This window comes from Odontesthes bonariensis, chromosome 2 (assembly GCF_027942865.1).
Source record: "Odontesthes bonariensis isolate fOdoBon6 chromosome 2, fOdoBon6.hap1, whole genome shotgun sequence".
Lineage (NCBI taxonomy): Eukaryota > Metazoa > Chordata > Actinopteri > Atheriniformes > Atherinopsidae > Odontesthes > Odontesthes bonariensis.
The window spans coordinates 9,853,893-9,879,274 of NC_134507.1; the positions used below are offsets into that span (position 1 = coordinate 9,853,893).

At 46.0% G+C, this 25,382-nt stretch overlaps 1 protein-coding gene across 1 annotated transcript; it reads left to right on the forward strand.

Moving 5' to 3' along the window:
• The first annotated feature begins 21,200 nt into the window (after positions 1-21,200).
• On the forward strand, positions 21,201-23,782 carry irf2bp2a (interferon regulatory factor 2 binding protein 2a). The gene is made up of 2 exons (XM_075476484.1): positions 21,201-22,363; positions 22,666-23,782. Exons 1-2 carry the CDS (start codon positions 21,529-21,531, stop codon positions 23,379-23,381), a joined length of 1,551 nt encoding a protein of 516 aa, XP_075332599.1. The 5' UTR covers positions 21,201-21,528; the 3' UTR covers positions 23,382-23,782.
• The last annotated feature ends 1,600 nt before the right edge of the window (positions 23,783-25,382 follow it).

The window sequence follows — 25,382 nt, forward strand, 5'->3', positions numbered from 1 at the left end:
AGAGAACTGAGAACATAACAGTTCCAGTTGACAGTAATAACAATGCTTTTGCCTGCAGCACATCGACCGTATGCTCACGAGCAGTGATTTTTTTTTTTTTTAACTGTTTGTAATGCCCCCCCCCCCCCCCCCCCCCCAACTTGCATTCGATGAAATGCAACCTGTTACTTCACTGAAGGCCCCAGAAAAAAAGCCCTCTTTTAAAAACATTCCAGTTCTGGGGTAAAAGCTTCGAAGGTAGCCAGCAGAAGGGAATACTTGCTGCTGTTGTGTCCTGTGAGCATTGATTCTGATCACATGTCAAGCAGTGTATGGTATTTTGGGAATGTTATAATTACTGTAATAATTTGGGCTCTGCAACTCATTACTAGAAATCCTGTCAACAAATTATCCACAACACTTATGACCTTTGCTGTGTTATTTCATAGTTTGAAATGTTTGAATGTCAGAGCTTGATCACAACGTCTGTATACCAAGTGCTATCTGAGTGGTGGAGATGTCTGGTTATGTAGGAGCAGCTGTGTTTGGGAGTTTAAAGCAGCCAGAAATAACTCGGTTGTATGCCGTTGCTATGGCAGCTTCACGTAGCTCTGCAAAGCAGCAGACTCTCTGCTGCACCCGCTCTGTGCTTCACAGCCTCTGACTCTCACTTCTTTAATAGGTAGGCATTTGCTGCTCGTGGCTTTCAGATCAGTGACTTTATCGGTGTCCACAGAGGCCCGGAGTCCTCCAGCACCTATGTTTTGAAACATGTTTTCCTTCTGCCTGATGAAGCTCAGAACCCCCGCTGTCTGTGTCCTGTGGCTGATGTCATAGCTGTGGTGCCAGAGTCTGCAGCCTACTGTACGTTGTCATAGAAAAGGGCAGACTGTGGAGAAATACGAGACACGTCCGGGCTATCATGAAAAGCTGCCGCTCTCCTCCACGCTGCCACTTGTGTGCACGGCAGCAACATGGTATATTAATTACCCGGCACTTTTTTGTGTCATTCAACAGCGAGAGGCTGTGGTGGGGGGGGGGGGACAATTTCCAAGGCACGTCCTAAAAATAAAGCAGGGCTGTACGTGCTCAGAGTATTAACTTTCACACAGATGACCCATTTTTCCATCTCAAAGGGTCTGAGGATGGGGGGGGGGGGGGGGGGGGGGTTGTGGGAGTGAGGGGGGGAGCCAATCACGTGAATTTAAAGCAGGCTACAAATCCTGGCGGATTTCTCTTCCTCTGTGGGGTAATGCCTTACCGTCATCTGTTTTTCCATTCTTCTGTTGCTACCCCCGTGGTAATTTCCTCTCTTCTGCTGCCCTTCCTACTTGCAAGTTTTCTCCTCTGTGTGTTTTTGAGCTCTGTTGTTTACATTCCCCGTGAGTGTACACAGAAGGGTGTGGACAGCAGCTCCCCCACAAAGCACCCAACCACCCTGATTGCTTCTCTCTAATAATGTCAGCCTGCCGTGCCCCCGCTCACCCACCCACCCACCCACCATGCCTCCAGCTTCCACATATCTCCTCATCACTAGATGTCTGATAAGGCTGTAATTCAATAGCACCACTCTGCCTGAGAGAAGTGAGTGCATCACATGACCAGTGAATTCCTGTTTACGCTGAGTGGTTTTCATACTTTGGTCTCGCAACAAGCCCGTCTTACAGCGGAATTTGTGACGAGGGACCTGGTAGGTAATAGCAGGGGATAATGGCATAAAGACAATCATCTTGTCATCTGTCGTCAGCGGTATCTGTGCTATCGAGGCAAGGGTGAAACCAGAGGAGCAAAGTGGCACATACACTGAACAAAAGGGTGAGGAAAGGGTTAACTGAGCAGACTGTGTGCACAGTTATTTTTTTTCCTCCCCTCTCTGTCTCTGATCTGCCTTCCTGTCTCACAAGCAGTGCAGTGCAGAGGCTTTGAACATCATGAGAGAGTCAGACAGGCTTGTTTAGCATATTGTAGGTCTCCTGCATTGACTTGTAGCAAATCCTTGCCCTCGGGAGGCACGTCAGAGGGGATTAATGGGAGGGCCGGGGCCTCACAGAGTTTCCCGTTGTCGCAGCCCAGCCCTGCTCTGTATTTTCATCCCGCAGAGCGAGAAAAGAGCGAGCAGGTGGGGGTGGTGGTGGGGGACACACATTGCTTGTGTGTGCAATGTGTGCGTTAGTGCGGGGGGGTGGGTGGGTTATACAGTGGTGTTATTTCCCTCTGCCCTGATTCTTTGTAGCTGAGCTGAAGGGAGGGGTGGAGTGTAAATAATGTATTTGGAGTGGCGGGGTAGAGGGAGATGGAGCTTGACCAAGCTGAGAACAGTGAGGGGAGGGGGTGAGCGGCCATGCTGTTGCACAGGAAGCAGGGGGCTGAAGACAACTGGGTGGGGGGCAGAGGAGGAACTGTGCGAGCTATGGCGTTGTTGTGCTCTGGGGAATGTGGGGCCTCCGCAAGAATGTGGCAATCCTCTACTTCCGCTCTTCTCTTTCAGTTTAAGCATTACAAATATAGCTGGCTATTGCAGACTACCACTGATAATGCAATGTTGATGAGAATGTAGTAATACAGAATGCTACTTCACAACATGTACTGGGCATCAGTCAGACTTATAACGAACAGGTTTCCAGATCATCTGGACAAGATTTTCTTTCAGTGAAGAATTTGCACGTTCAAGTACACATTATTTACAGCTTCAACGCTTCCAAAGGTAGAACATTTCCAATATCAGTCTACAATTTGTGGGGTTCAGTGGGTAAATTTGTTGATTTCAAACAATAAAGTCAGGGGTTTGGTCCCTACACTTGAATATGATCTAAAAATATTAACATGCAGTTATTGTTGTAGGTATCGAGCTATGTTATGCATGGTATTGTCTATTGTAGCTACAGTTAGCTGTAGTTGTATTCTTATTAAGGTTGATTATGTATGTTAGATAGTAGTATTAGTTTACCTGAGATGGCTATTGGGCATTCTGACATGAAATACTATTCAAAATGATCCCAATTTAAAATAGGCCTTTAAAATCATTATCTATTCTTTTTTCTCAGCTGTGTTTTTAGTCATCTTTGAGGCCAAATTTTGCCCTATTTTACGCTTCTGACGTGTTTATTTCAGCAATGTATGAGCTATGCCACTGACTTCTAAGACATGTTTAAACACTCCAACATTATGCTCGGAAGATTACTAAGCATAGCACAATGAGTAGAATAGCTACATCTAAAGATCTTCACCTCTTCATGTTTATTTCCCTGATGATGCCAGGACGATCTTTTCTAAAGGTGTTAGCGAGCTAGTAATACGTGCCCCAACAATGTTTGGTGTGTCTACAGTTGATTTGTGTGAGATGCTGGAAACAATTCACTTCACGTTATGTCTGTCTTTTCGTGGGTGATGTGTACTGCCTCATTTCTCGACCAGCATTGCGTACCAGAGTCAGATTAACCCTCTCCACCCCTGTACCTGTAGCCCTGGTGCTCATATCGGGATGATGCAATATTTGGACAGAGTTATACCAGCTGTTTCTGCTACCGACTTTAGTTTTGAAAAAAAAAAGGCAGATAAAAATGAGAACATAGTTTTGCCTGAGTCTCTGCATGAATGCAAACATTTTTATTTTGCTCACAGTGCCTCTGTTTAAGTGTGATGAAACCATTTTATTCAACTATCACCTCTGTATTTCCTTATCTCTCCATGTTGTTCTATTCTCACACTCCCTTGGTGTTCCTGTGCTTTCCTTTCTCCCACGCCTGCTATGTTTTATGAAAGAGACCTCAACCTCGAAAGATAAAACAACCCCAGCTACAATAATCCCAAACTGTGTGTGTGTGTGTGTGTGTGTGTGTGTGTGTGTGTGTGTGGGGGGGTGATCCTTTTTACGCACAGAGCCACTGTAGAGTAACTTTTGTATTTTATCATCTTTTTTTGGTCTCGCAGAACTCTGTAGCTGTTTCACCAAGAGCAGCTTGGCAGCTAACACACCCACTTGTTCACCCGAGAACTACAAAGTGGGTTTGACGCCTTGCATCTTGTGTAACCGCGGTCTTTGAAGACTTTGGCTTTGAGTTCTGTGTCTCATCAATTCCCCACGCAAGGCTAAATTTGAATGTGAGGCGAGCACACAGGGGGTAGTTTATCTGTCCCACTCGTTTAATGCTATGCATTCATGCACTATTTTTGTGACAGACTGTGGTTGAAAAAACATTTTACTATTTTTGTTGTTTATGCAACTGTTTTCATCTGTGTACAGATGTTTGCGTGCTTCGAGACGCCGGTAGTGTCATTTCTTATTTTTACATGAGGGACAGAAAGCGCTGGCTGCTTTTGTAAGATACATCAGAAGTGAAGGGCCTGTTCCTACATTAAAAACGTAGTTTTTTTTATTGTTTCGCATCAAAGCTAAAAGCTGTGCCTGAAGAAGAAAAACTAAATAACGTCTGGCCAGATGGGGTTCCATCTGGTTCATTCTGATATCAAGTCACGTCTCAACATGACAGAGATCTAAATGAGAGTAAAAATAGATATTCACCACAATATACAGGAGCTGCATCATAAAATGAGTCGTACTCACCACAGCAAATTCCTGATTTATTTGTCATCTGGGGCCCTGGATTTGTCACATCCAATCTGCTTTTCTCAATGAACTGGGGAGGGAGATTACAGGCTCATAGTCAGTGAGATAATAACGGCGAGTCAGGCTTTGACTCGCAAATGAAAGTCTTCAAGGGGATGATAACACCCGACGAAAAGAAATAGGTCTCACGGAGCGGCTGAGGCTCTTGTTGCGCCCATCTGGAAATGTGATTTATTTCTGCCCTCTTTCCATTTCAAATACAGGTCAGACTCGCAATTGTTAAGTGAACTTAAGCTGCAGAGCCATGCCACTCTTTCCCATCGTTCAACCCGGCATTTCACTCGCCAACAAATACTCGGGAGGACTGAGCCTATCCACTCTGCAGCTGCATTTCAGTCTGAGATGAGAGCGGTCGCTGAATAAACCAGTTGTGATTCCATCCTGTCTGTCTGATCACCTGATGTGTCATTGACTGGAGAGTTTGCACAATACAATTATCAGTGCACTGAATGTATTTAGAGAGTTAACTGAGTGACAGAAATATCCTTTATCTGTCCTGTTTTGAATAAAGCCGTGATCACTCTCCATGTTTGTTTGAAATCTATTGAGATGAGTTAATATTGGTGTCTAAAATATGCCTCTGTGCAAACATACTGCTTCTTTGTTTCTCTCCACACTGATTTCACAACCTGATAGAGTCCATTAGACAGATAAGGTCTTCATGATTTAGTTTAACACAGAAAGTCCATATTCCTAGGCTTGATTTAAATTCAATGGACTCATAGATGATTGATGAATTATCGGATACGGCATCAGATCTTAGGGTGGCTGCAGAGGCCACACTGACAGCTTTTCAAACTGAAAGGGTCACAGTCATGGTCAAGACCAGCCAGCTGCCAACTCAGTGTGCTACAGCAGGATAGAACAACTCCACTTCAAGGTTCCTACTCACTGAGTCATTTAGGGTCAACAGGAAGGCACTGGTGCAAAGTGGAGCTTCATATGAGCTCACTTCGTCTGGTATGAACAGAAGCCAACGCAGATTGATTTAATCTTATGGTGAGAAATGCACTAAAGGCTTTTAGCTGAGAGGATGCTGAGTTGCTGGCTGAGAAGTTTTGAGAAAGCACTCCTACCAACACCTCACCATCCACACCCTGTCTACCATTCCAACCCCCTCTGCTCCTTTCTTCCAGAGGGATGGCTTGTTGACATCCATTAGGAGGTTTCCCAGCATCGAGCTGGGCCAGGAAAGAGGGTTAATGATGTAATTCCCTCAGAGAAGACATTAAAATGTCAAAGTGCCGCAGCTGACATCATCCATTTAGCACACATTTTCCTATAACATACATTTGTCTCCCGCATATCCTTCCTGCATAGAAACTGGAGCTCCCCGCCCTTCCCAGTGCCTCTGGGCTCTGCTTAGGTGTGCAGCCTCACAGCAGAAGACAGACTAGAATCAAAGCACGTCTTCCCCTGCAGCTATAAATGCCCTGTTCCAGAAAACAGGTTTTGGAACAGGCTATGTGTGTCACGTTATATTTACCCCTCCTTTTTTAAGCTTCATCTGATGATAATTTATCTTGTCTGTACAAAGATAGCCTCACACCACAATGCCTCTTGCCTCAGCTTCTTTTTCTATTTCTTAGTTCTTACAACATGCGGGATTTCAGTTTAGCTATCTGAATTTATCTTTCTTATTGTGATAACATGTGTGACAGAATGAAGAGAGAATCTTGTACAAATTGCATTTTCTCCCTGTCTCAGGTCGTGGCCCTTAGTCTTTCACAACAAACAAGCTTTATTTTCCAGAGAAAATGTAGAATATGAATTATTTTTCTATGAGGGAGACTTGACAGCTCTCTATTCTTCAGCCCAGAGAGTGGGCAGGCGTCGATGTCAATAATGGATGCTTGAAGGCAGAGTAAGTAGACGTGAACTGGAAGCAGAGAAGGGGGCTGCGCCTCACTCAATAATGAATCAATTGATCCCCCTGCAGATGATGGATCGGGTTGCTATGACGACAGATGCAGTGTTACCCAGAGCACGGAGAGGAGGTTTGTTTCCCTAGAATCCTACAGTCAAGGCTGTGAGTGGGCCGTGGGTTTGAATGCATGAGGATCCAGGACGTGATTAATAAAAGGGGTGAAAACAGAAAATATTAAGTGGTTAAATTAATGCAGGAATTAGTGAGCAGCATCAGCGATACGTCCCATCATTCCTTCTGCTTTTGCCAAGACCACAGATGTGAGGATGTTGCAGGTGCATGAGATCACACTGCCGCTTATTCCCACTTTGATTATTCTGAGCGTTCTGCTTTTGATGGATGTTTTAGTACTGAGCTGAATGTGGGTTTTATTGTTGATGTGGCGCTGCTCTCCTGCTTTCTGAAAGAGGAAAAAAAGGCCCAAAAAAACATGTTTACCGTGTCTGCCTGTGTGCGTTCTGTTGCCATGGCAACGTGGCTGATGCTGGGTCCAGCTGGGACCATGTTGCCAAGTAACAGCTGAGTTATGAGAGCAGAGCAGAGGAGCGTGGGCGTTGGGGGGGGGGAGTGGGTGGAGGGGAGCGCCGAGGATACGAGGACTTCTACAAAGGCGACAGCCGCTAACAAAGACTGGAAGCATGAGAGAGAAAAATATCTCTGATGGTTGTTTTTTTCTATTTCTTTAAGCCAGCATTTATTTAGGTTAGGGCTCGAGACTGAAAAATATGACATTTTTCATCTCTCTGTGTGCCTTCCTGCCAGAGAATATTAATACTTGGAGAGGCATCTCAAAGCAGCTCTAGTCTAAGGGAAAGGAACGCTAGTAAGCTAGGGCCCCATGCTGCACGGTAGCAGGACATCATCAGTAAATCATTTTCAAGCCAACTTGTAACAACTGACGTGCAGGCACGAATATTAGACGTTTTCAGAGCCTTCAGCTGTAAATGCTCATGCATCCCTTTACAACATGATGATGAGTGGAGCCTGTGCGAACAGCCCTTTGTTGAGTCAGCACAGGTTTAGCATGCATACAGACGGGGAAGGTTACACTGAACCCACCCCTGAGCTTAGTTACATGCAGTCACATGTGGCTTATAAGCAGGATAATGAACAGAATGCTTAATGGTTTGTGATACCAGCAGCTGGTGGACTCTTTCAACTTCCATTAAGATTGCTTTAGAGACAAGTTACACCCATTACTCCCTGCCTGTTTGTAAGATGATTTAAAACAAAATGCTCTCACAATCCATCCACTCCTCTTACCTGCTAATGCAAACAGATGCTGTCATGAATCATTTTGAGCCAACTCCATTCTCATCCTCACAGCACGTTCATACGTGTCTGCCGTATCTGTGTTTGTCTAAGGCCTTCAGCGGAAATGCTTCTTTTTTTTTGTCTTCTCATTAGGAACACATTTTTCAGTCTTCCAGTGGCTGAGCAGTCTGATTTGTTGTCATGGAAACTGGTCCTGAAGTGCCTCTGTGCTTCATTTGGGGACTAATTGTCATCCCCAAACAAACAAGCATGTCTCGGTCTCACCCTCGCCCCTGAAAATGCGACGTTTGTTGCTCTCTTTGTCGTAATATTCTCATGCTCTGCTACTTCTCAACAATAAACCTCTGAGCCGGGGCCCCCAGAATCCTGTGCAATTGTGAATTGAATAGCTGAGAGCAACAAACTGAAGTTATTGAAGTCCCTGGAACTGTTTGATCCAAACATGCTGAATGAATTTTTCATTTTTGGTGTTTGGAGCTGACTGACACATCCAGTCTCTAGTTAACGTGTGGGTTAAGTGAAGCATAAAACAACAGAGGACAGATTTGTGCAGTTCAGGCTTTTCAGGTGGAGAAAGGGCAGAGCAGAAAAACAAAACAATGCAGCCAACATGGCCCCTTGCTTTATATAACAGAGCTAGCCTGTGGCGATTGTGCAATGCAGTGCAGTTGTCTGGGCTGATGTAAACAGAGCCTTAGTGCCTCTGGAGGCTAAGCCATGTGCCTTGATGCAGCAGTTATGGGCACATGCCCTACTTTCATAAATCAGAGCTGGAAAAAAAGGAAACAGCGTGATGGGGAGAGGAGGAGGGGGGATGCCAAGTGAGCCGGCGAGGGAGGGAGAAAGAGAGATTTAGGGAGGGGGGGTGGGCGAGAGGCTGAACAAGGCTCATATTGATGTTCCAAACACAGCTGCAAGCGTCAGCTGACTAGCTGGCCTGGAAGCAGCCCCAAGCTCTGCCTCCTGCCTTTATCAGCTTACACTGCGACCTTTCTCTCTCTGCTGGAATAGATCCCCCACCACCCTCCCACCCTTTAAACATACCCTCCTCCCCTACATAACTACCCCTTTGCCACACGCTGTCCATGCGGCCCCCCCCTCCAATGAGTTCGGGCCCCGTCTGTCCTCTCTGACATCTGACTTCTGCCGGGGGTTTCTGTATCTGCATGCCTCTAGAAACGCTGGCTCTGTTTTCCGCTCATCAGCACTTTCGTTTGTCTCACATGGCTCAGTTTTCAAGCCTCACCCCGCTCTTACACAACTCACCATGAAGTCACTGTTACTCCTCACGTCCACACCCAATGGCGAGGGATGAAGAGAAAGCGTTGTTGAAGGGCTCGGTTACTTTGCAAATACTTGTCGGTTCAGCAGGGGGTTGCGCAGTCCTCTTGTGTTAGATTTCTGAAAAGACAGAAACAGACAGCGAGAGGGATGTGGATGCTGTGCTCCAGCTGACAACTCAGTTTTGGACATATTTAGTGAAGCTGATGTTAGCAATAGTTCAGGGAGAGTTTGAAGCAGCAGCTGTTGTCAAGAGTCTCTCCCTGAGGGAGCAGTAATCAGCAGAGTTAACTGTCAATCACAGGTCTGCGGGCCTCGTGGGCTTTTTCTCAGAAAGATGCCTCTTCTGTGCTCACACGCAGCACACCTCCCCATGATGACGCTCTTCAAATGTCACTGGATAGTGTTTCTATGGGAGCTTTCCACCCACTCACACACAGACACACATAAAGCAGTGCCTCCCGCCCAACTCTTTGCAGGAAATACTCATCCTTCTCTGGAGATGTCGCTTGCGGCAGCTCATGCACTCATAAATCCTGGACTCTTTTCTGGGAAATGAAGGGCTTGAAAGATACATACATACACATACTGGGAAAGGGGAAGGAGGGGTTCAAAACACAGTCTGCCAAGTATATCTCAGTCGCCTCTCTGACACCGAAGAGGTTGGATTGAATGTCTGCCTTCAGTGGGAGGCAAATAAGGAGCATATTCCCCAGTTACTTTGTGAGAATTCAAGTCAGTGCGGTATCTAGGCAGACCTCAGCGATACCCAAAACATCACAGGAATGAGAAGTGTTTGGCAGTGGGGGACAAAGAGGGATGGATGGAGGGAACAAATACGAGGGAAGGCGAGAGAAAGAATAGAAGCATTTAAAGGCAGCCACTGCTGGCTTCAAATGTCATTCACTTCCAGGGTAGACAATGGAACACAGCTGTTCCTGAGCATTAAACTGCAGCTGTCTGTTATTGGCATTGTTTGTGTGTACATAACACAGATTGTGTTTGAACATGAGGCAATGAAAAAGAGTCATAGGAAGATTAGTGTGTACAATATTCAAATGTGAGAGGGTGGATGAAGGTCACAGGGAGTCGCAGGGAGACATATGAGTAGGTGGCAAGTCAGATGTTGCTCCTGATTTAGAAACCCTCAAGCAAAAGGCAGGATGAGGAGAGGTGGCAGAGAGGCTGTGGTGTTCAGTCTGGAGTGGGCTGTAATAGTTTGAGGGTTGAGGGTCAATGTGGGGGAGGAGGATGAAGGTCGGGACTGTGGAGGACATTTCACTAGATTAAAAAAAAAAAAATTGATTGAGGCTTGAGAAATTAATCTGGGAGAGAAATTTGATTGCCTCTCTTTGCAGGTTCGTGACTGAAATGGCGGTGCTGTCCGTCACGGCTTAAAACTCCATCAAGTGCCTCATTATCAGTGTCATCTTCGGATCTTCGGAGAACATCTCTTTCTCATCTCTGATGCTTCTTTGATCGTCCTCCAGACAGTGTTGCGTTAGGCCTCGGCTGATTTTCTAAAGCACAGCTCAATTACTTAAGGGAGGACTCATTAGCATATCACAAAGCGCAGGCGTGAGTCTGCAAATAAAAGAACACATTAGATCCCACACAATATGTTTCAATTATTCATACAATGTAAGGGGGAGCAGATAGGATCGAGTCACACCTTGACTTGCATTTAGCTGAGGAAATTAGCATTTTCCCAGCTCTCACTTGCACTTTGAGGGTCTTACTGGAGCCGGTGGTGTGTCTGCTTGCTCTCACACAGGTTGGTTGAGTAGCCTGCCAATACGCCTGAGCATAAGTCACTGACATGTCTCTTTTCAAGCAACATCATTTTGTCAGAGTAGTTGAGAATGCCGTCCTGGATGCCGAGTCAGCGGCTGCTCAAATGCACAAGACTTGGATTCTCAATTATTCAAAAGGGAACACAAACTGCGTCTTTGCTACAAAGATAATAGCATCTTCTACAAATGATCCTCTTGTTCTGGCATTTCTGCCAAACAGAGGCCATGAAATAATTAATGTGTCAGTCGCTGCTTGAAAGTGGTGTAAACAGCCATTGGGGTAACTGAAGGCACCTCAGTCTGTGTGTGTGGCTCAGATGACTCAGCAATATTTTGCAGATATTTGGAATGAGGGAAGTAGCCAGCATATGGGTACTCTTGTTTTTCAGAGTTGCGTGCAGCTAGGTGCAAAACTGTGGCGTCGCAAGCTTCGGCCTGGAAAGAGTTGCCCTGAATAATACATCAGCCCTTTGTTTCATACACGGCCTCTCCATTTTTCTGCATGCATGAGTAAAATCTAATGTGTGCTCATCTGAGCGAAAGGCTGCTGCAGTGCAGTGTAGAGCAGAGCAGCGTGGGGGTCGGCGTTGCTGCTGCCGTCGAACACAAAGAATGTGTGAATATCTGCGTGCATGCGTCAGCCACTGACTTTGTGTTCATTCCACAGTAAATTGATCTGGCTGCTCACTAGACTGGATGGTAAAGGGCCTGGGGCGAGAAGTGCATCAGCAGATGGGAGAGCCCAATGTGTTGCCATCACACAGCAATCCTCCTGACTGGGCATGCTCAGAGGGCCACGCCCCACGCACCACCACCCCCATTCCTCCCAGGGCCTGTTTGAACCAGTCAGTTGGAGGTGGCATTGGCGCTTTTCTCTCTGTTTTTCTTTCCTTTTTTTTTTTGTCATCTGACCTTCACAGCCAGGCAACGGCTGACAGGGGAGGAAGGGAGGAGGGCTGTTTTTCTAAAAGCTCTTTGGGTAGCAGGGCTGATATGTCACTCATTATTTCCACTCTGTGCTTTTGCCCTGTCACAGCGCCTCACATGCAGAGGCTACACAACAGTTACCCAACAGAAGAGATAAGACATTAGGTGTTTCGATGATAAGCTTCCTGGTAGATTGTTCTTCACCTGGTAGCAGAAAAATACTTCACAACATTAGCAGATGTCATTAGAGAACATGCATAGTGCTTACCCGAACGGATAAATAACAAGGAAGTGAAATCATTTTAGTCTCTGCATGCTTCTCTTACGTAATCTGTGCAACCTGATGAAAAAATAAAAACAGGAACGAATTCAAATGACTTCCTGAAGTTTCACATACAGAGAAGTGTGCATACCTCACTTATAAATGGTGCAAAAATATTCAGGAGCCTGGTTTCTAAATTTACTGCTAGCATGTCAAGTTTCTCAGTTTAACACTCCGGGTTCAAAGATAGATAAAAAAAAAAGTGTATTTGTGAAGGTGTAACGGTGTAAAGGAACTGCAGGCCCAGAGTGAAGACCGTGCTGTGTTTGTGGTGTGTGAGTGGCACCGTTTCCCGGCTTCCTGTCCTACTGTTACCAATACAAACAGACCATACTTCACACGTCGTCACCATTGTTGCACACGGCCTGCTGACAATGCAGAGAACTGAATCACAGGCTGCATTCCTTCATGAGTCACATGGTGAGCTACAAACAGAAACACCTTTTTTTTTTCTTTCTCTGAGCTAAATCCCTCAAGCCTTTCCACATTCTCTCTTTGTTTTGCCACCATATTGTGCAGCTCGTCTCTCGTCCTTCCTTTTGTGTCCGCTCCACTCAGTGACTTGCACGACCGGCTTCCTGTTTTATGTCAGGCCAGCATCAGGCCAATCAGCTGTGAAGGCAGTGATCCTCCTCGTAGCTATTTACTACCCTGTGGTCTGTGTGAAAAAAAAAAAAAGACTCAAAGCGAACTGCGCTTTCGTGCAGGCTGCTGAGTAAGCACACATGCAAAGCTCCAATCAGTCCACCGCTGACCTACATACATGTCAACCCTTCTGCTTGTGTGAGTTTGTTGACATGCCCGTGTGTTTTCACTTTATGAAATCTGCTACGGCTCCCTTGGTGAGCTTGCCATTTGTTTGCTTGTGTTTCTCACAGCGCAGCAGGATCTGCATGCTGACATTTTTTTGTCGCCTCTGAGGGCTGGAATGTGCTGGATTGAAGATAACAAAGCAGCATGAGGTGGTTGCATGTAAACTTTGGATGAGGTCACGGTCCGCCAACACAGCACGCTGTGACATGAGAGGGGATTTTGTTCTGGATTCTCCCTTGGTGGTGTCATACCTTTGCTCTGTCTTGTTTGCTCTGTGTGTAGATTCAGACTGCAACTGCAGGTTATCCAAACAGGCAGCAGTCGCTAACGTCTGTCATTACGTGGTCTGACTAAGTGTAGGCTGCATTTAAAAACAGCAAGAGTGGAACTTTGTACAGTGTTCCTGTTCAAGGGTGCAGCCGGTGCCAGCTTTCCCTTGGAGCTCACAGTGTACTATAAATCTGTTGGACAGGGAGAAAATATAATCAGGGCTTTGCTGGGCCATCTGAGTTCACTGCGGGCATTACGTGAGTATTAATGCCTAATTCAACGCTGGCTCTGGCAAACATGCCTGACATTCAGTGTTTACACCCCTCAATGAAAGCTGCTAGTCAGACAGTCTGATAGCTCAGCCTGGAATTAGATTCAGGAAGTCATGAGATTTCCAGGTGGCTTGGCTTTCCTAGAATTGTTAAGCAGGGATTTTTCAAAGCATTGCCAACACACATTACTCTGAAGACCCCGCTTCCTCCCCTCCCCTTTCACCCCCTTCTGTAAAGAATTACACCAGTGTGTTTCCTGCTCTCTGCACACGGCAACAACCAAATCCAAAAAACAAATACCACACCGTTTTTGAAGGTTAAATAAGCGAAAATATGGGGGGAAAAAAACATTTAAGCGCTTGGACCTTTCTCAGAGGGGAAAAGCACCTCTGTGCCATTATTCCGTGCACAGAAAAGCATGAATAATGAATCTGTGCTGAACTCCCGCTGAACCCTCTGCACTAGCAGCACCAAGCCAGATATCTGCACCACATGACATCCAACCCACACGCACGCACCCGGTGACCTCCGCAAATCTCCAAACATGCGGAGGGGTGGGGTGGGGGGTTGTGCATTGCTTTGTGTGCAGTGTGAATCATTACACTTTAATGCACCTGGCTGCAGTCAGAGAGGAGACCTTTTCTTTGATAAACCTGACAACTGTTGGGAGGTGGCAGAGGACGCAGTCAGCCAAAGTGGAAAGATAAATAGAAACTGGTGCGGCAGCGGTTGAAGATCCCGCCCTTTTGGCAGCTGAAGTGTGTGTGGATGTGTGTATGAGAGTTGTTCAATGTTTAACCCCTGTGTCAACAGCGCGCATGTGTCACAACAGCATTCCAGTGAGGTGCTGGTCTTGTGACAGAACAAGTTTCATAATGGGAGCACAGCTCTTACTGCTCGCATGCATTGTTTGGTTGTAGGAAGAGGGAGCTTTGTCTTGGTGCAGAATGACGAGTTTCATGTTCCTGCATGTTGAGCGTTAATGAGCAGAAAGGTGATGTGGTGAATACTCGGGTTAAGTCGCACAGACAGCAAACACAGCTCCCTGTTTGCCCAGAGTGAGCCGCTCTGTCTTCCTCCTCCACGCTGTAAATGGATAACTTTGCAAGGATCATGTGAGAGAAGCAAAGGCTCTTTTTCAGTTACAAAGGGGGGGTTGAACTTTACTCATCTTCTTGTTGGGCAATGGCATGTTTGATTGAAGTGATTTTATCATCAGGAGCATGCAAAGCGCCTCACACACTCAGGAAGTAAGAATGACTTCAGCACTCTGCAAAGATATTTCTTGATGAACAAAGCAGATATGTTCCTGTGCATATAAGAGTGAATAAAAGGGGGAGGGCTGTACATTGTCCTTCAGGGCAACCCTGGGTGTAGCTAGACTTGTCAGTTGCTTTGAGACCGTTTCCTCTTCAAGGCTGTCTGGCTCCTCCCTGCCTTTGTGTTACAACGCAGTGTAGGTGAACTTTATGCCTTTCAAAAGCTTTCAAATGATTTGCATAGAATAAGATCAAGTTAGTCATGAGTGTGTCTGCTAACCAGTGTGTATCTCATCACTTGACTGTGGGAGGAAAAAGGGGGGAGGGGGATCTTAATCTTTGAGATGTTTAAGCAATTTGAAAACAGCCTGTGCCCAAACCTGTATGACGACTGCAAATGCAAACAGAGCATTACCACCACAAACTGAAATCCCACTGATAACATTCACCACACCCAGCTTGACATGCCCTTCGGACAGGCAGGTTTTCCATGAGTACATGGTGTGAGACTCCTCTGTATCAGCAGAATGCTTGTAGTCGTTACAAATTTGCACAACACAAACACGCTGGTTCCTATCCCCTTATCAGGCTCCTTCAAGGGCATTGAACTTTCCCACAGTGCTCTCCCCGCTCCGTCCTTTTATATTCCTTTGAGACTTTACTGTTGCGTCAAGGCTCTAACAGTCAGCCCATGTGCTTCCCACAGAATGACTTTCCAATGCTCCTTCAGCAGAGTCTGTTTGGGTGACTAAACTATCCACTATGTGCCTGCTTGGAGTAGCTAATGAGTGCTGAGTTTGTCATTCTATTGCAAAACCAGTTTGTCACAAACGTTCATAGTGTTAGGTAACGTTTTCTACAGTTCCTAAATAAGGGCCATGTTCTCCCCCATTTGATGCAGAAAAAAGGGCTCGAAACCATAAAAGCTTTGGAATAAGAGAATTATTGGTTTGAACAAATTCATTTTGTACTTGATGGCGATAACTGATCATATATGAGATTACCAGTACTCTCACTTTCACGTTTCACCTTCACTGAAAATCACAGATAACCTAGATAAAAAAAATTGCCAGAAGATTCAAGTAATTTCTGGTCCAAAGTTGTAATCGCATCCCTTACTGTGTCTTACCTCTCCTCACATTCACATACACATGGCTGCGCTTATCATCTGAGCTCTATTTTCTATTTCAGCTTTTCACAGTGAGCTGTTTTCTGAGGCAAGGCTTTGAAGTTGATGAAGGGGGTTAGACATCGTGTGCCCAGATGCCCCGGACACCGCGGTTATGGGGACTTTATCACACAGACAGGGAGACGGCGCCCATCTTTCGCCTTCCCATCGTTCACTGGAGGAGGCTGAACGTGACAGCCAGTCCTCCACAGCTGCTCAGGGGCCAGGCCTGCAAAACCGCAGGCGGATAATGAATGCCACACCATCGTGACAACTTGCACTTTTATGGAAAGGCGAGGAAGGACACTTCTGGCACAGACACTCACAGTGTACGAACGAACATCATCCATAAACCAGACTATCAAAGAGAGGGTAGTGAGGCATCTCTGGAATCTGTGACGGGAACGTTAGCTGATTTATGACCACTACTGAAAAAGTGCTCTTTCCAAGTGAATGTATTTAGAGCTAAATTGCGGGAAAACTGAAGAAACATCACTTTCCAAATGCAACCGCAACATCTGTAACCGATACAGCGCAGTTGCATTATCCATGATCTTCCCTACTTTCCTGTACCAAACAAGCCACATGCTGTCTATGAACAATTTCCTCCAAAATGAAAAGACTTGAGGTTTTCCAATTAGGTCAGACTTTGCTATTCTTGTTTTATTCCTTATTTTTTTCTACCCTCGCACTAATATTATTTGTATTCTATACATCACAGAACTTGCTCTGTATTTGCTTTCAAGGCAAATGCTACTAGCAAAGGAGCAGCTTTGATCTTCTTCCAATAGCAATGCTGAAAACCATCTAAATGCAGGAGCTATAAATATGCATATGCACACATCCCTGTAAGGATTATTTACCAAGCTTTCATGCAGCTCTAGCTGACAGAACAAAAACATGCAGTTGTGTGAAATTGACACCCACACTTTATTGAATTCATCACATCGTCTGCATCTGCAAGCTGAGCCTGAATGCCATGATAACTGCTGCACTGGGAGTGTCAGAGTCCATTTTCTAAAAAGGCAGCTCCAAAATAGACGGGACGTACAGTGAGGAATAAACCTACTTTTATTTTGACTTAGAGAAAGAGGTTTACATAACCCGTGAAATACTCTTCATTCTTCATGGATCGAGTACAGGAAAAGAAATATCTATATGTTTGTCAAGACAAATGCTCCAAATACAAACATCCCTCTAGCCTAGATAAACACATTAGGATACTGTACATGCACACAAACATTCTGATAATGTGTCAAGTTCTGGAGTGTGTATGATATTCTGAACTATCAAGGTGCAAAAGCTAAGCAGGCACGCAGAAACTACTGCAGTGCTACTGCAGGAGTGGCTGTAGGCGATGCTGCTGTCCTTCTGGAAATTATGAACGTATTAAGTGTGTGAGAGGTTATGCAGCAGAACAGCATTTTCAACATTTTCTCTGAGTAAGTCACAAAGTCAGTACAGTATTTTAAGCATAACAACCATGACTCAGGCTTGAAACTGCCTTTTAAGGGGAATAAGTTAGAAAGCGATGATAGGGCAGCTCCTGAACCGGACCATGTGATCCCCAACAGTTGTTTACGTTGACGTCTGGTTGTGACTGAAAAAATACGGGGGTTTCCATTGAACAGGAAATGATGTCGTTGCCCAACCATACATGCAGGCTTACTTAAGCGAAGCAAACCTCAGTTCTTTCTGTTCCTTGTTGCCAAACTGAGTCTGCACAGAAAGCCACTGAAACTACCTTCTGTTTAAAAATGGAAGTGAAAACAATGCTGTTCATTTACATTTTTTCTGCGGGGATTTTTTTCCTCTTCTCTCCCCCTCAGCCCTGCGCTACTCACTGAATCGTCTGTCCCCTGACGAGGTGGGCAGATTAAGGGGATATGTTACCATCTTGGTTTTTTTTTTTTTTCTAAATGGATACACATGTGGCACATCTGGGTCCAAGCCTGACTCATTACTCACTTTTTTTTATGTTTCCCTTCTCTGCAGCCATGGCAACTGCTGCATGTTTGGCAGGAGGCTTTAGAAGGCAGTGGAAAAAGAGGGAGATAGAGGGAGGGAGAGCTCTCAGTAGTTGGCCTACATCCAGTGTAATCATGCCATGGAGCTGAAATGAGGCCTTTGGCAGCACACCAGGTTTCTGAGAACAAAGATGTGAGCTTCTAATGTTGGCGGTGGGGCCTGCTTGGCATCCTTTGCCATTTCCCAGCAGCCCTTGCCTTGGCCGACAGCCAGCCACCCCCCCCCCACCCCCCTCCTTCCCCTGCTGGGACTGCAAAGAGGATCAGAATAAAGAGAGAGACTTGTTTTTCACTCGCCTCTTGCTCTGGCCCAATGACATCACCTCTGCAGCCTCCAGCCTCCAGATTCCAGCCGCCCAGCACATTTTTCACTCTCGCCGTCGACCCTCCATTTTATTTAAATTCCACCATTTCACACCTTTACAAACCTGACTCCGTAAAAATGCCTTATTTCGGCTTTTAAATGTGATCTTTCTCTGCATGCTGCACATGATTTGTCTGCTACCAGAATGCGGACTTAATTGTAAAAATCAATAAAGACAACATTCAAACTTCTATGAGAAACAGGAAGAACCAACGAGGCAGAGGAATGCTCATTATGTTTCAGAGCTCCACAAATTTAAATAAGAGCTCCAGTCCTTGCAGTGCAAAAGTGCAGCTAAAAATAGCACCGTAAACAGGATATATATGGTAGTTGGGGTACTGTGATAATCTCCATGGTTACCACTCTCATACAGGAACAGAGTAATGCATGCGCATTAGTCTTTACTTTTACTCTCCATATATTTCCCAGCCTTTGCCACAGCGCGTAGCTATAAATCTCGAAGGTAGGTCACTACAGCAACTGCGTAACTTCAGCAATATGTCCTCACTCTTTCCCTTTGTGTCAGAGCAAAATGTTGCAGTTTAGCCTGATGCTCGCCTCAGCAGTTGTTCTAAAAAGGTTATATAACACAAATGTTAGTGGGGAGAAACAGAGCAGACACAGAAAACACCCAGAGCCGTGCTCTGCTTAAGCAGGAAACTTCACACAGAATTTGTAATGATTCGCCCCCATGAATAAAATATGTCTGATATAAAATGTATCAGGCTCAGAAAGGGATAAAACAAAAATAACGTCATCTCATCAGGCAGGCGTTGCTGTCACATGCTGGGTAATCCCCTGGCCATCACCTACCTCACAGGCTTTTTTTAGCTACTTCATGTCTCGATCTACGTTGCAAAAGAAATTCAGAGAGGACTTTCACATCTAACTCCATCTGGTTTGGTGGCTAGCCTCAAATGAGATGGCCACCGGCCGGGTCACGCGGCAATGATTTTACTGTATACATGGTTTATATTGCTAATCAAAGCCATCTGTGATTATCTGGCTTCCTCTTTCAGCACAACTATCCCTTTGCTGAGCAGCCTCTGCAGCATTTTCTTTTTTTTTTTCATCAAGTGAATCTTCCTATTAAAGAATCAGGTCATTTAGGATTTAAATGAATCACAGCATGCCTCCGTCTTGCATAATAGCTATTTGGCCCCGCAGCTATTTGCTTGCACAAACATCGGCCGAGTGAAAAGCAAAGGATCAAAGCATTAGGCAACTGTTTCCCACCAATCTCAAGGAAAGAATTTGTTTATTTTGTCCCTCACAACAGTCATTTCCCAACTGTGCCATAAAGCCCAACAACACTTCCTTGTGTTGTTCCCCCAACAAGGGATCAGATTAGAGAGAGAGCAGTGATGGGAAACGGTGTACTAATAATACAGTACTGTACAGTTAAGGTAACGCTGAGGATATGATGACTGTGCACAGTCTGAAAGACATTACTAACATGTGCTTGGTGGCAACAGATCAGCAAGACAAGTGGCTCATTTTGTTCATGGAAACTCTTCGAAGAAGAGCCTCATGCAAGTGTGCATGATCATGGCCGCAGGCAGGGAGCCAAATGGCCTCATGTTCTGTAGTTGGGTGAGGCGGATGAGGGTACGTGACTAAACATCTTGCTTCCTCTTTCCAACGTCACATGGACTTGTACAAACATATCCTGCTTTGTGTCTGCAGGTTTCAGACGCATTGCCTCACCCAAGGCCGAGGCTAAGCTGCAATGAGTTGGAATGAGCCCAGACAAGAGGGAGGAATCCAAACTGCTGGGGCACTCCTCCAGATCAAACCTACACTTTTACTTCAGGGGATTTTGGCTGGGGTTTTGGTATATGGCCTGCTGCGAGTAACTTTTTTTCTCTCTCTCCCATAGATGTAAAACACTCAAAACAACTGTGTAGTCTTTAATCTTAATAAACGTTACTGGCGGCTATCTTTGGAGTTGTTTGACTGCTAAAACAAAATCTGATAAATAAGAGTCTGTGTCGCTCAAGTGTTGTTTAATTTTAGTGCTGATCAATTCGGACAGCTGAACGTCTACATGTGGGCAGTGTATGCATGCTGTAACCCCAATCCATTCAAGGTTTACAACACAGGCTGGAAATCCCCACCTCATGACAGAGCTTCCTGGTTACTGACTAATGGAGGCGCTTTTTCTCTTTTTCTATCAACACGCCAGGAAAATGTGATTTATAAGTCAAAGTCAGTGGGCCACTTAATGAATTCGCAAACATGAACTGTAAAGGGAAAACTGCAGGCTGTAATATCCCTCTAGTAATGCTAAAATATGGCATACATATAAATATATATTTATTTGCCCGTGTGATGCTACAGTAGAGAGAAAACACTATTATGTCGATGCACATATATTTTTTTTTACCATTGGATTACAGCAGCCTTGTTTTTCTTAAGGTCGACCCACCTCATTCATTGCACGGAAGCGGTAGTAGCGGCTCATTGCGTCGAGGCGCGCCGTGCATTGACAAAAACAAGCCGGATAATGCTCTGAATTTAGGACAAAGCAGCAGCCAGCCAGCCAGCCAGCCGGAGGAGCCTGAAAGTCGTTTTTCGTTATCCCCTGGTGGTGTACAGCTAACCTACAGCCATTTTTTTTCCACATCAAAATCTCCTCGTCGTGTCGGCGGACCCGGAGTGATATTTTTTTTTACAGGTTTGATAACAACAACACGAGCTCGTGGCGTTTATTCCCTTTGGTCGGAGACAGTGAGGCTGAGCTGGGTGCTGTTTTTTCTTTTTTTTTTTTTTTTTTGGCAGCAGCTCAAGTGATTAAATTAAAAATTAAAAAAAGAAACGGTGAGTGGCAGAGGCTGCAGTAAAGTGGGGGAGAGGTGGGGTGGTGGTGTTGGTGGTGGGGGGGGGGGTCTGTCGAAGAAATCAAGTCAATAGAAACTGAAGTGGAAGCAGGCGTTTAGAGCTCCGTGGTGACGTCACTGCTCCACATTGAGCCAGTAGTAGAGAGTCAGTGGAGATAGATAGAGGAGCGCCGTAGTAAAGTACACACCGACATGAACTTCTCCCTCTAAAACTTCAACCTTGTTTCTCGAAAAGTCGGGAGAGGGACCAGGTTACGGGGTTTTTCGAACGGAACTTGCTCTTTATATTCGCTTTTTTTTTTACAAGGAGCCGAGAGGAAAGCAGGAGAAAAAAAAAGACACATTTTGGGGTTTCTTTTTCGGAGGTGGTCGACGACGAGCGCTATGTCGTCCGCGGCGGTCGCTGCCTCTTCCAGGAGGCAGTCGTGTTATTTATGCGACCTGCCTCGCATGCCTTGGGCCATGATCTGGGATTTTACCGAGCCCGTCTGCAGGGGATGTGTCAACTACGAGGGAGCAGACCGCATTGAGTTTGTCATCGAGACTGCCCGGCAGCTCAAGAGGGCTCACGGGTTTCAGGAGGGCAGGTCTCCCGGGCCGGGGAAGTCGCAGCTCTCCGGGAAAGACATCCAGGCGATCAACCACGCTGCGGCGGGAGACCCCGGCTCCCGGCCGCCGCAGCCCCTGGACCGCTACCCGCTGTCCTCCGACCGCCCGCCCAGGCTGGGTCCAGAATACCAGTCAGGCAGGCAGGCGAACGGCATTCCGGTCCCAAATGGATTTCCTAAGCCTGACGAACCACCAGAGCTAAACCGCCAGAGCCCCAACCCGCGCAGGAATAGCACCGTCCCACCCAATCTAGTGCCTTTGGTTAACGGCAGCATGCCCCCGGTGCACGCCGTCAACGGGAGATCGAGCCAGATGGGGCTTCCCTCCTCACTGGCGGCCGGTAGTCCTGCCGATATGGGCAAGAGACCTGCGTCGGTCTCTAGCACCGAGCACGACAGAGAGGTGAAGGAGAAGCACAGACCGGACAGTCTCACGCCGGAGATCTCGGAGAGCCTGAAAAACAGGGCTGAGCAGGAGTGGAGCGGCAAGGGCAAAACGGTGAGGGACCTGATGGCTCTGCACACGTTCGACAACAGGTTCAAGAAGGACCATGGGACCATGCAACAAAGGGTTATGGGCTACGAGACCAGCGCGTCGGCATCCAAGTCAGGTAAGCATTTAAATGTGTGAAAACCCGAGCATATTTTCTTCAGAAAGTCTATTTTTATTTCTTGTTTTTTTTTTCTTTTTTCCCCTTTCCACATAAAAACAAACATGTGCCACGTCTAAGTAAATTAATTTGCATGACTGGTTTTCATTTTTGTTTGTTTGTATGCTGTGTGCCATTGTTTTGTTGCCTGTGGTGCAGCGGGGAAAAGGAAAAATGCACATCCCCCCCCTTCCAGTGAAATTGTTGATCCTAGTAAGAGCTGTGCAACTCAACTATTTTCTTTAACCCTTTCCCTCCTCCAGACAGAGGAAAACATCCCCGCATGAAGAGAAAAGCATCACCTGAACCAGACGGAGAAGGCACCGCTGCCAAGCTCAATGGGGAGGGACAGCAGTGGTTACCACCACCCAGTGAAGGACTGAAAATGCCTCCAGTTCCCCCGCCAAGCTTTGCCTCTCCCCCCTCCACGATATCCCCCCACCCCCGCACTACCCCACCTGAGGCGGCCCAGAACGGCCAGTCACCCATGGCGGCACTCATCATGGCAGCAGACAATGCAGGTGGGAACAGCTCCCCCAAGGACGGCAACCAAGTCCACTCCACCACCCGGAGGAACAGCAGCAGCCCCCTGTCCCCGTCCTCCATGAATCAGAGGAGGCTGGCACAGAGAGAGCCATCCGGTGCAGGTACCCCCCATGTGCCAGGCATGGACCAAGTGCACCCCCAAAGCATTCCGGACTCCTCGGTACCAGGCAGCATACCTCTGTGCTGCACACTGTGCCGCGAGCGTTTGGAGGACACACACTTTGTTCAGTGCCCTTCTGTGCCCTCTCACAAGTTCTGCTTCCCATGCTCGAGGGAAAGCATAAAGCAGCAAGGTGCCACGGGTGAAGTGTACTGTCCAAGTGGAGAGAAATGTCCCCTGGTTGGCTCAAACGTACCATGGGCTTTCATGCAAGGTGAAATCGCCACCATCCTTGCAGGAGATGTCAAAGTAAAAAAGGAGAGGGACCCTTGATTTTGTCTGAACACTTCTTTGGGGAGGGGAGGTAAAAATATGAGTATAAATATATAAATATCACATACATACCATTCAAACAAACTAACGGACATGTACATATTGGACCCAAGGGAAGAGTATACTTCGTAAACATGGTTGTATAATTTTTGATTTTTGAATACATTGTGTTTCTATATTTTTGAAGATAAAGGTATGTACTCATCATAATGAACTACGTTCCTCTTTGTTGATGTTTAACAAAATTCTTGATGTACTTCTAGGTCTGGTGGCAGTTCCTGTTTAACGTAGAATGTGACTAATGCTACTCTACGAGCACTTGGCAAAACTAAAATGCTTTTAGCTGTACTTGTATGCACTTGTTTAAAAATTGCCAAATACAATTTCTGATCTTGTATGAACTTATTGTCTGAGCTTGCTTCATTCTGGTGACTCGAGTTACATGGGGCTGAGGAGAGATGACGAGATAGGGCTCTCCGCTCTGACACGCAGGCTTGTTGTGACGGCTCAGGAGGCTTGATTTACGCTGCACAACATAAGTAGGCTACTGTTTGAGGCTGCAGGACGGCGGCTTCTCTGCACACGTCTTTCGCGACTCTCGGAGAGCCGTGGCTGGAGAAAAGACGAGACGCATTGTCCCAACCTTGCTCTAATTTGTGCGTCTCAATCTCTGACTGCAGAGCACAGAAACAGCTGCCAAGTCATGTTCAGTCAGCTGGAATATGTTGAGTCAGAATTGAGAGAGTGCATGGATGTCAACATTGTAGCATAACTCTGTTGCCCACAAATTTGGACTTTTGCAAATGAACCATTATCAGCCAGAACCATAGCTTTTAAACGGGCGCCACATATTTTCAAGCTTGTGTGCAAATTGTGTTTGGCTTCATGAAGATGCTTATTGTTGACAAACCTACATTTTTTTTCTCAAATACTTCTGATGCACTTAGCAGTCGATGAATTACCAATAATGAATAAAATCTGCATTACTAACTACATGGCACTGTTTAGGTGCATTGGCACTGAAGCAACCCCCCCCCCCCCCCCACACACACACACTTGATTTGTGTGCTACATTGTGCAACTCTGACATATACTGTCCCCCGATACAAGAACATTCTGCCAAACACTAAGAACAGATTTCTGCCTCAGTATGTAATGTGTGCCTTTTCAGAGCAAACAATACCGCTGTTGCTGCCTTACATGCCAACCATGCTCTGTATCCCTTCAAATGCAAATTTAACTGTTGCAGATTCATGGCAGCCTGGTCATAAAAGCGGCAGCTCTGCCTCTGTAATGGCGAGTAAGCAGCCAGACTAATCTAAACAAGCGGCGGTGGGGCTTATGGGGTCGTTAAGTGACAAACTGCAGTGACGGTCTCTGCAAAAGAGAAGCGATCACAAGGCTGCTTTTTTTTTTTTTTTTTGCCCTCTTAAGACAAAGAACCCTCGCTGCCGTGTAGCTGAGGCTGCACCAAGCGGACCCTGACTTGGAGGATGATATCTTGCAGAGAGGAGGACTTTGTGAAGTAGGCGGTTGCGTAATTATTTGAGACATAATCTGCGTCTTGCTCGTGTTTAAGTCGAGCTGCCCCTGGTTTGCAGCAAGAACATGCATCCAAAAAAACAGATGGTATCTTTCCTATTTATTTATCTGAATTTAAGGCCTGCAAACACCCTCTTACATTGTTGCTAATTATTTCAGCTCATTCGCTGCCAACAAATCAATTTGTCAGCTGGGGATTTATTGACCTCCCTGCTCTGAGAGCCCTGTTTTAAATGCTTTTTTTTTTCTTTCCCCAAGGTATCTAAAGGCTGCTTTATAAGCTGCACGGCGTCCTGATTAACTGTTTGATTCATGATGTTGAATGAAAACATAGCCTTTGAACCCCACTGTTTAGCCAACTCAGGAGGGCAGGTATAACTATTGTCCTCCTAACTGAAAAGAGTCAAAAGTGTAGCATGGACAAAAATAACTCAAAGATTTAGAGCAATAACAGCTATT

Coding starts and splice junctions, on each gene's coding strand:
- irf2bp2a (XM_075476484.1), top strand. CDS start 21,529: ATGTCGTCCGCGGCGGTCGCTGCCTCTTCCAGGAGGCAGTCGTGTTAT. Junction 22,364..22,665: donor CGCGTCGGCATCCAAGTCAG/GTAAGCATTTAA, acceptor TCCCTCCTCCAG/ACAGAGGAAAACATCCCCGC.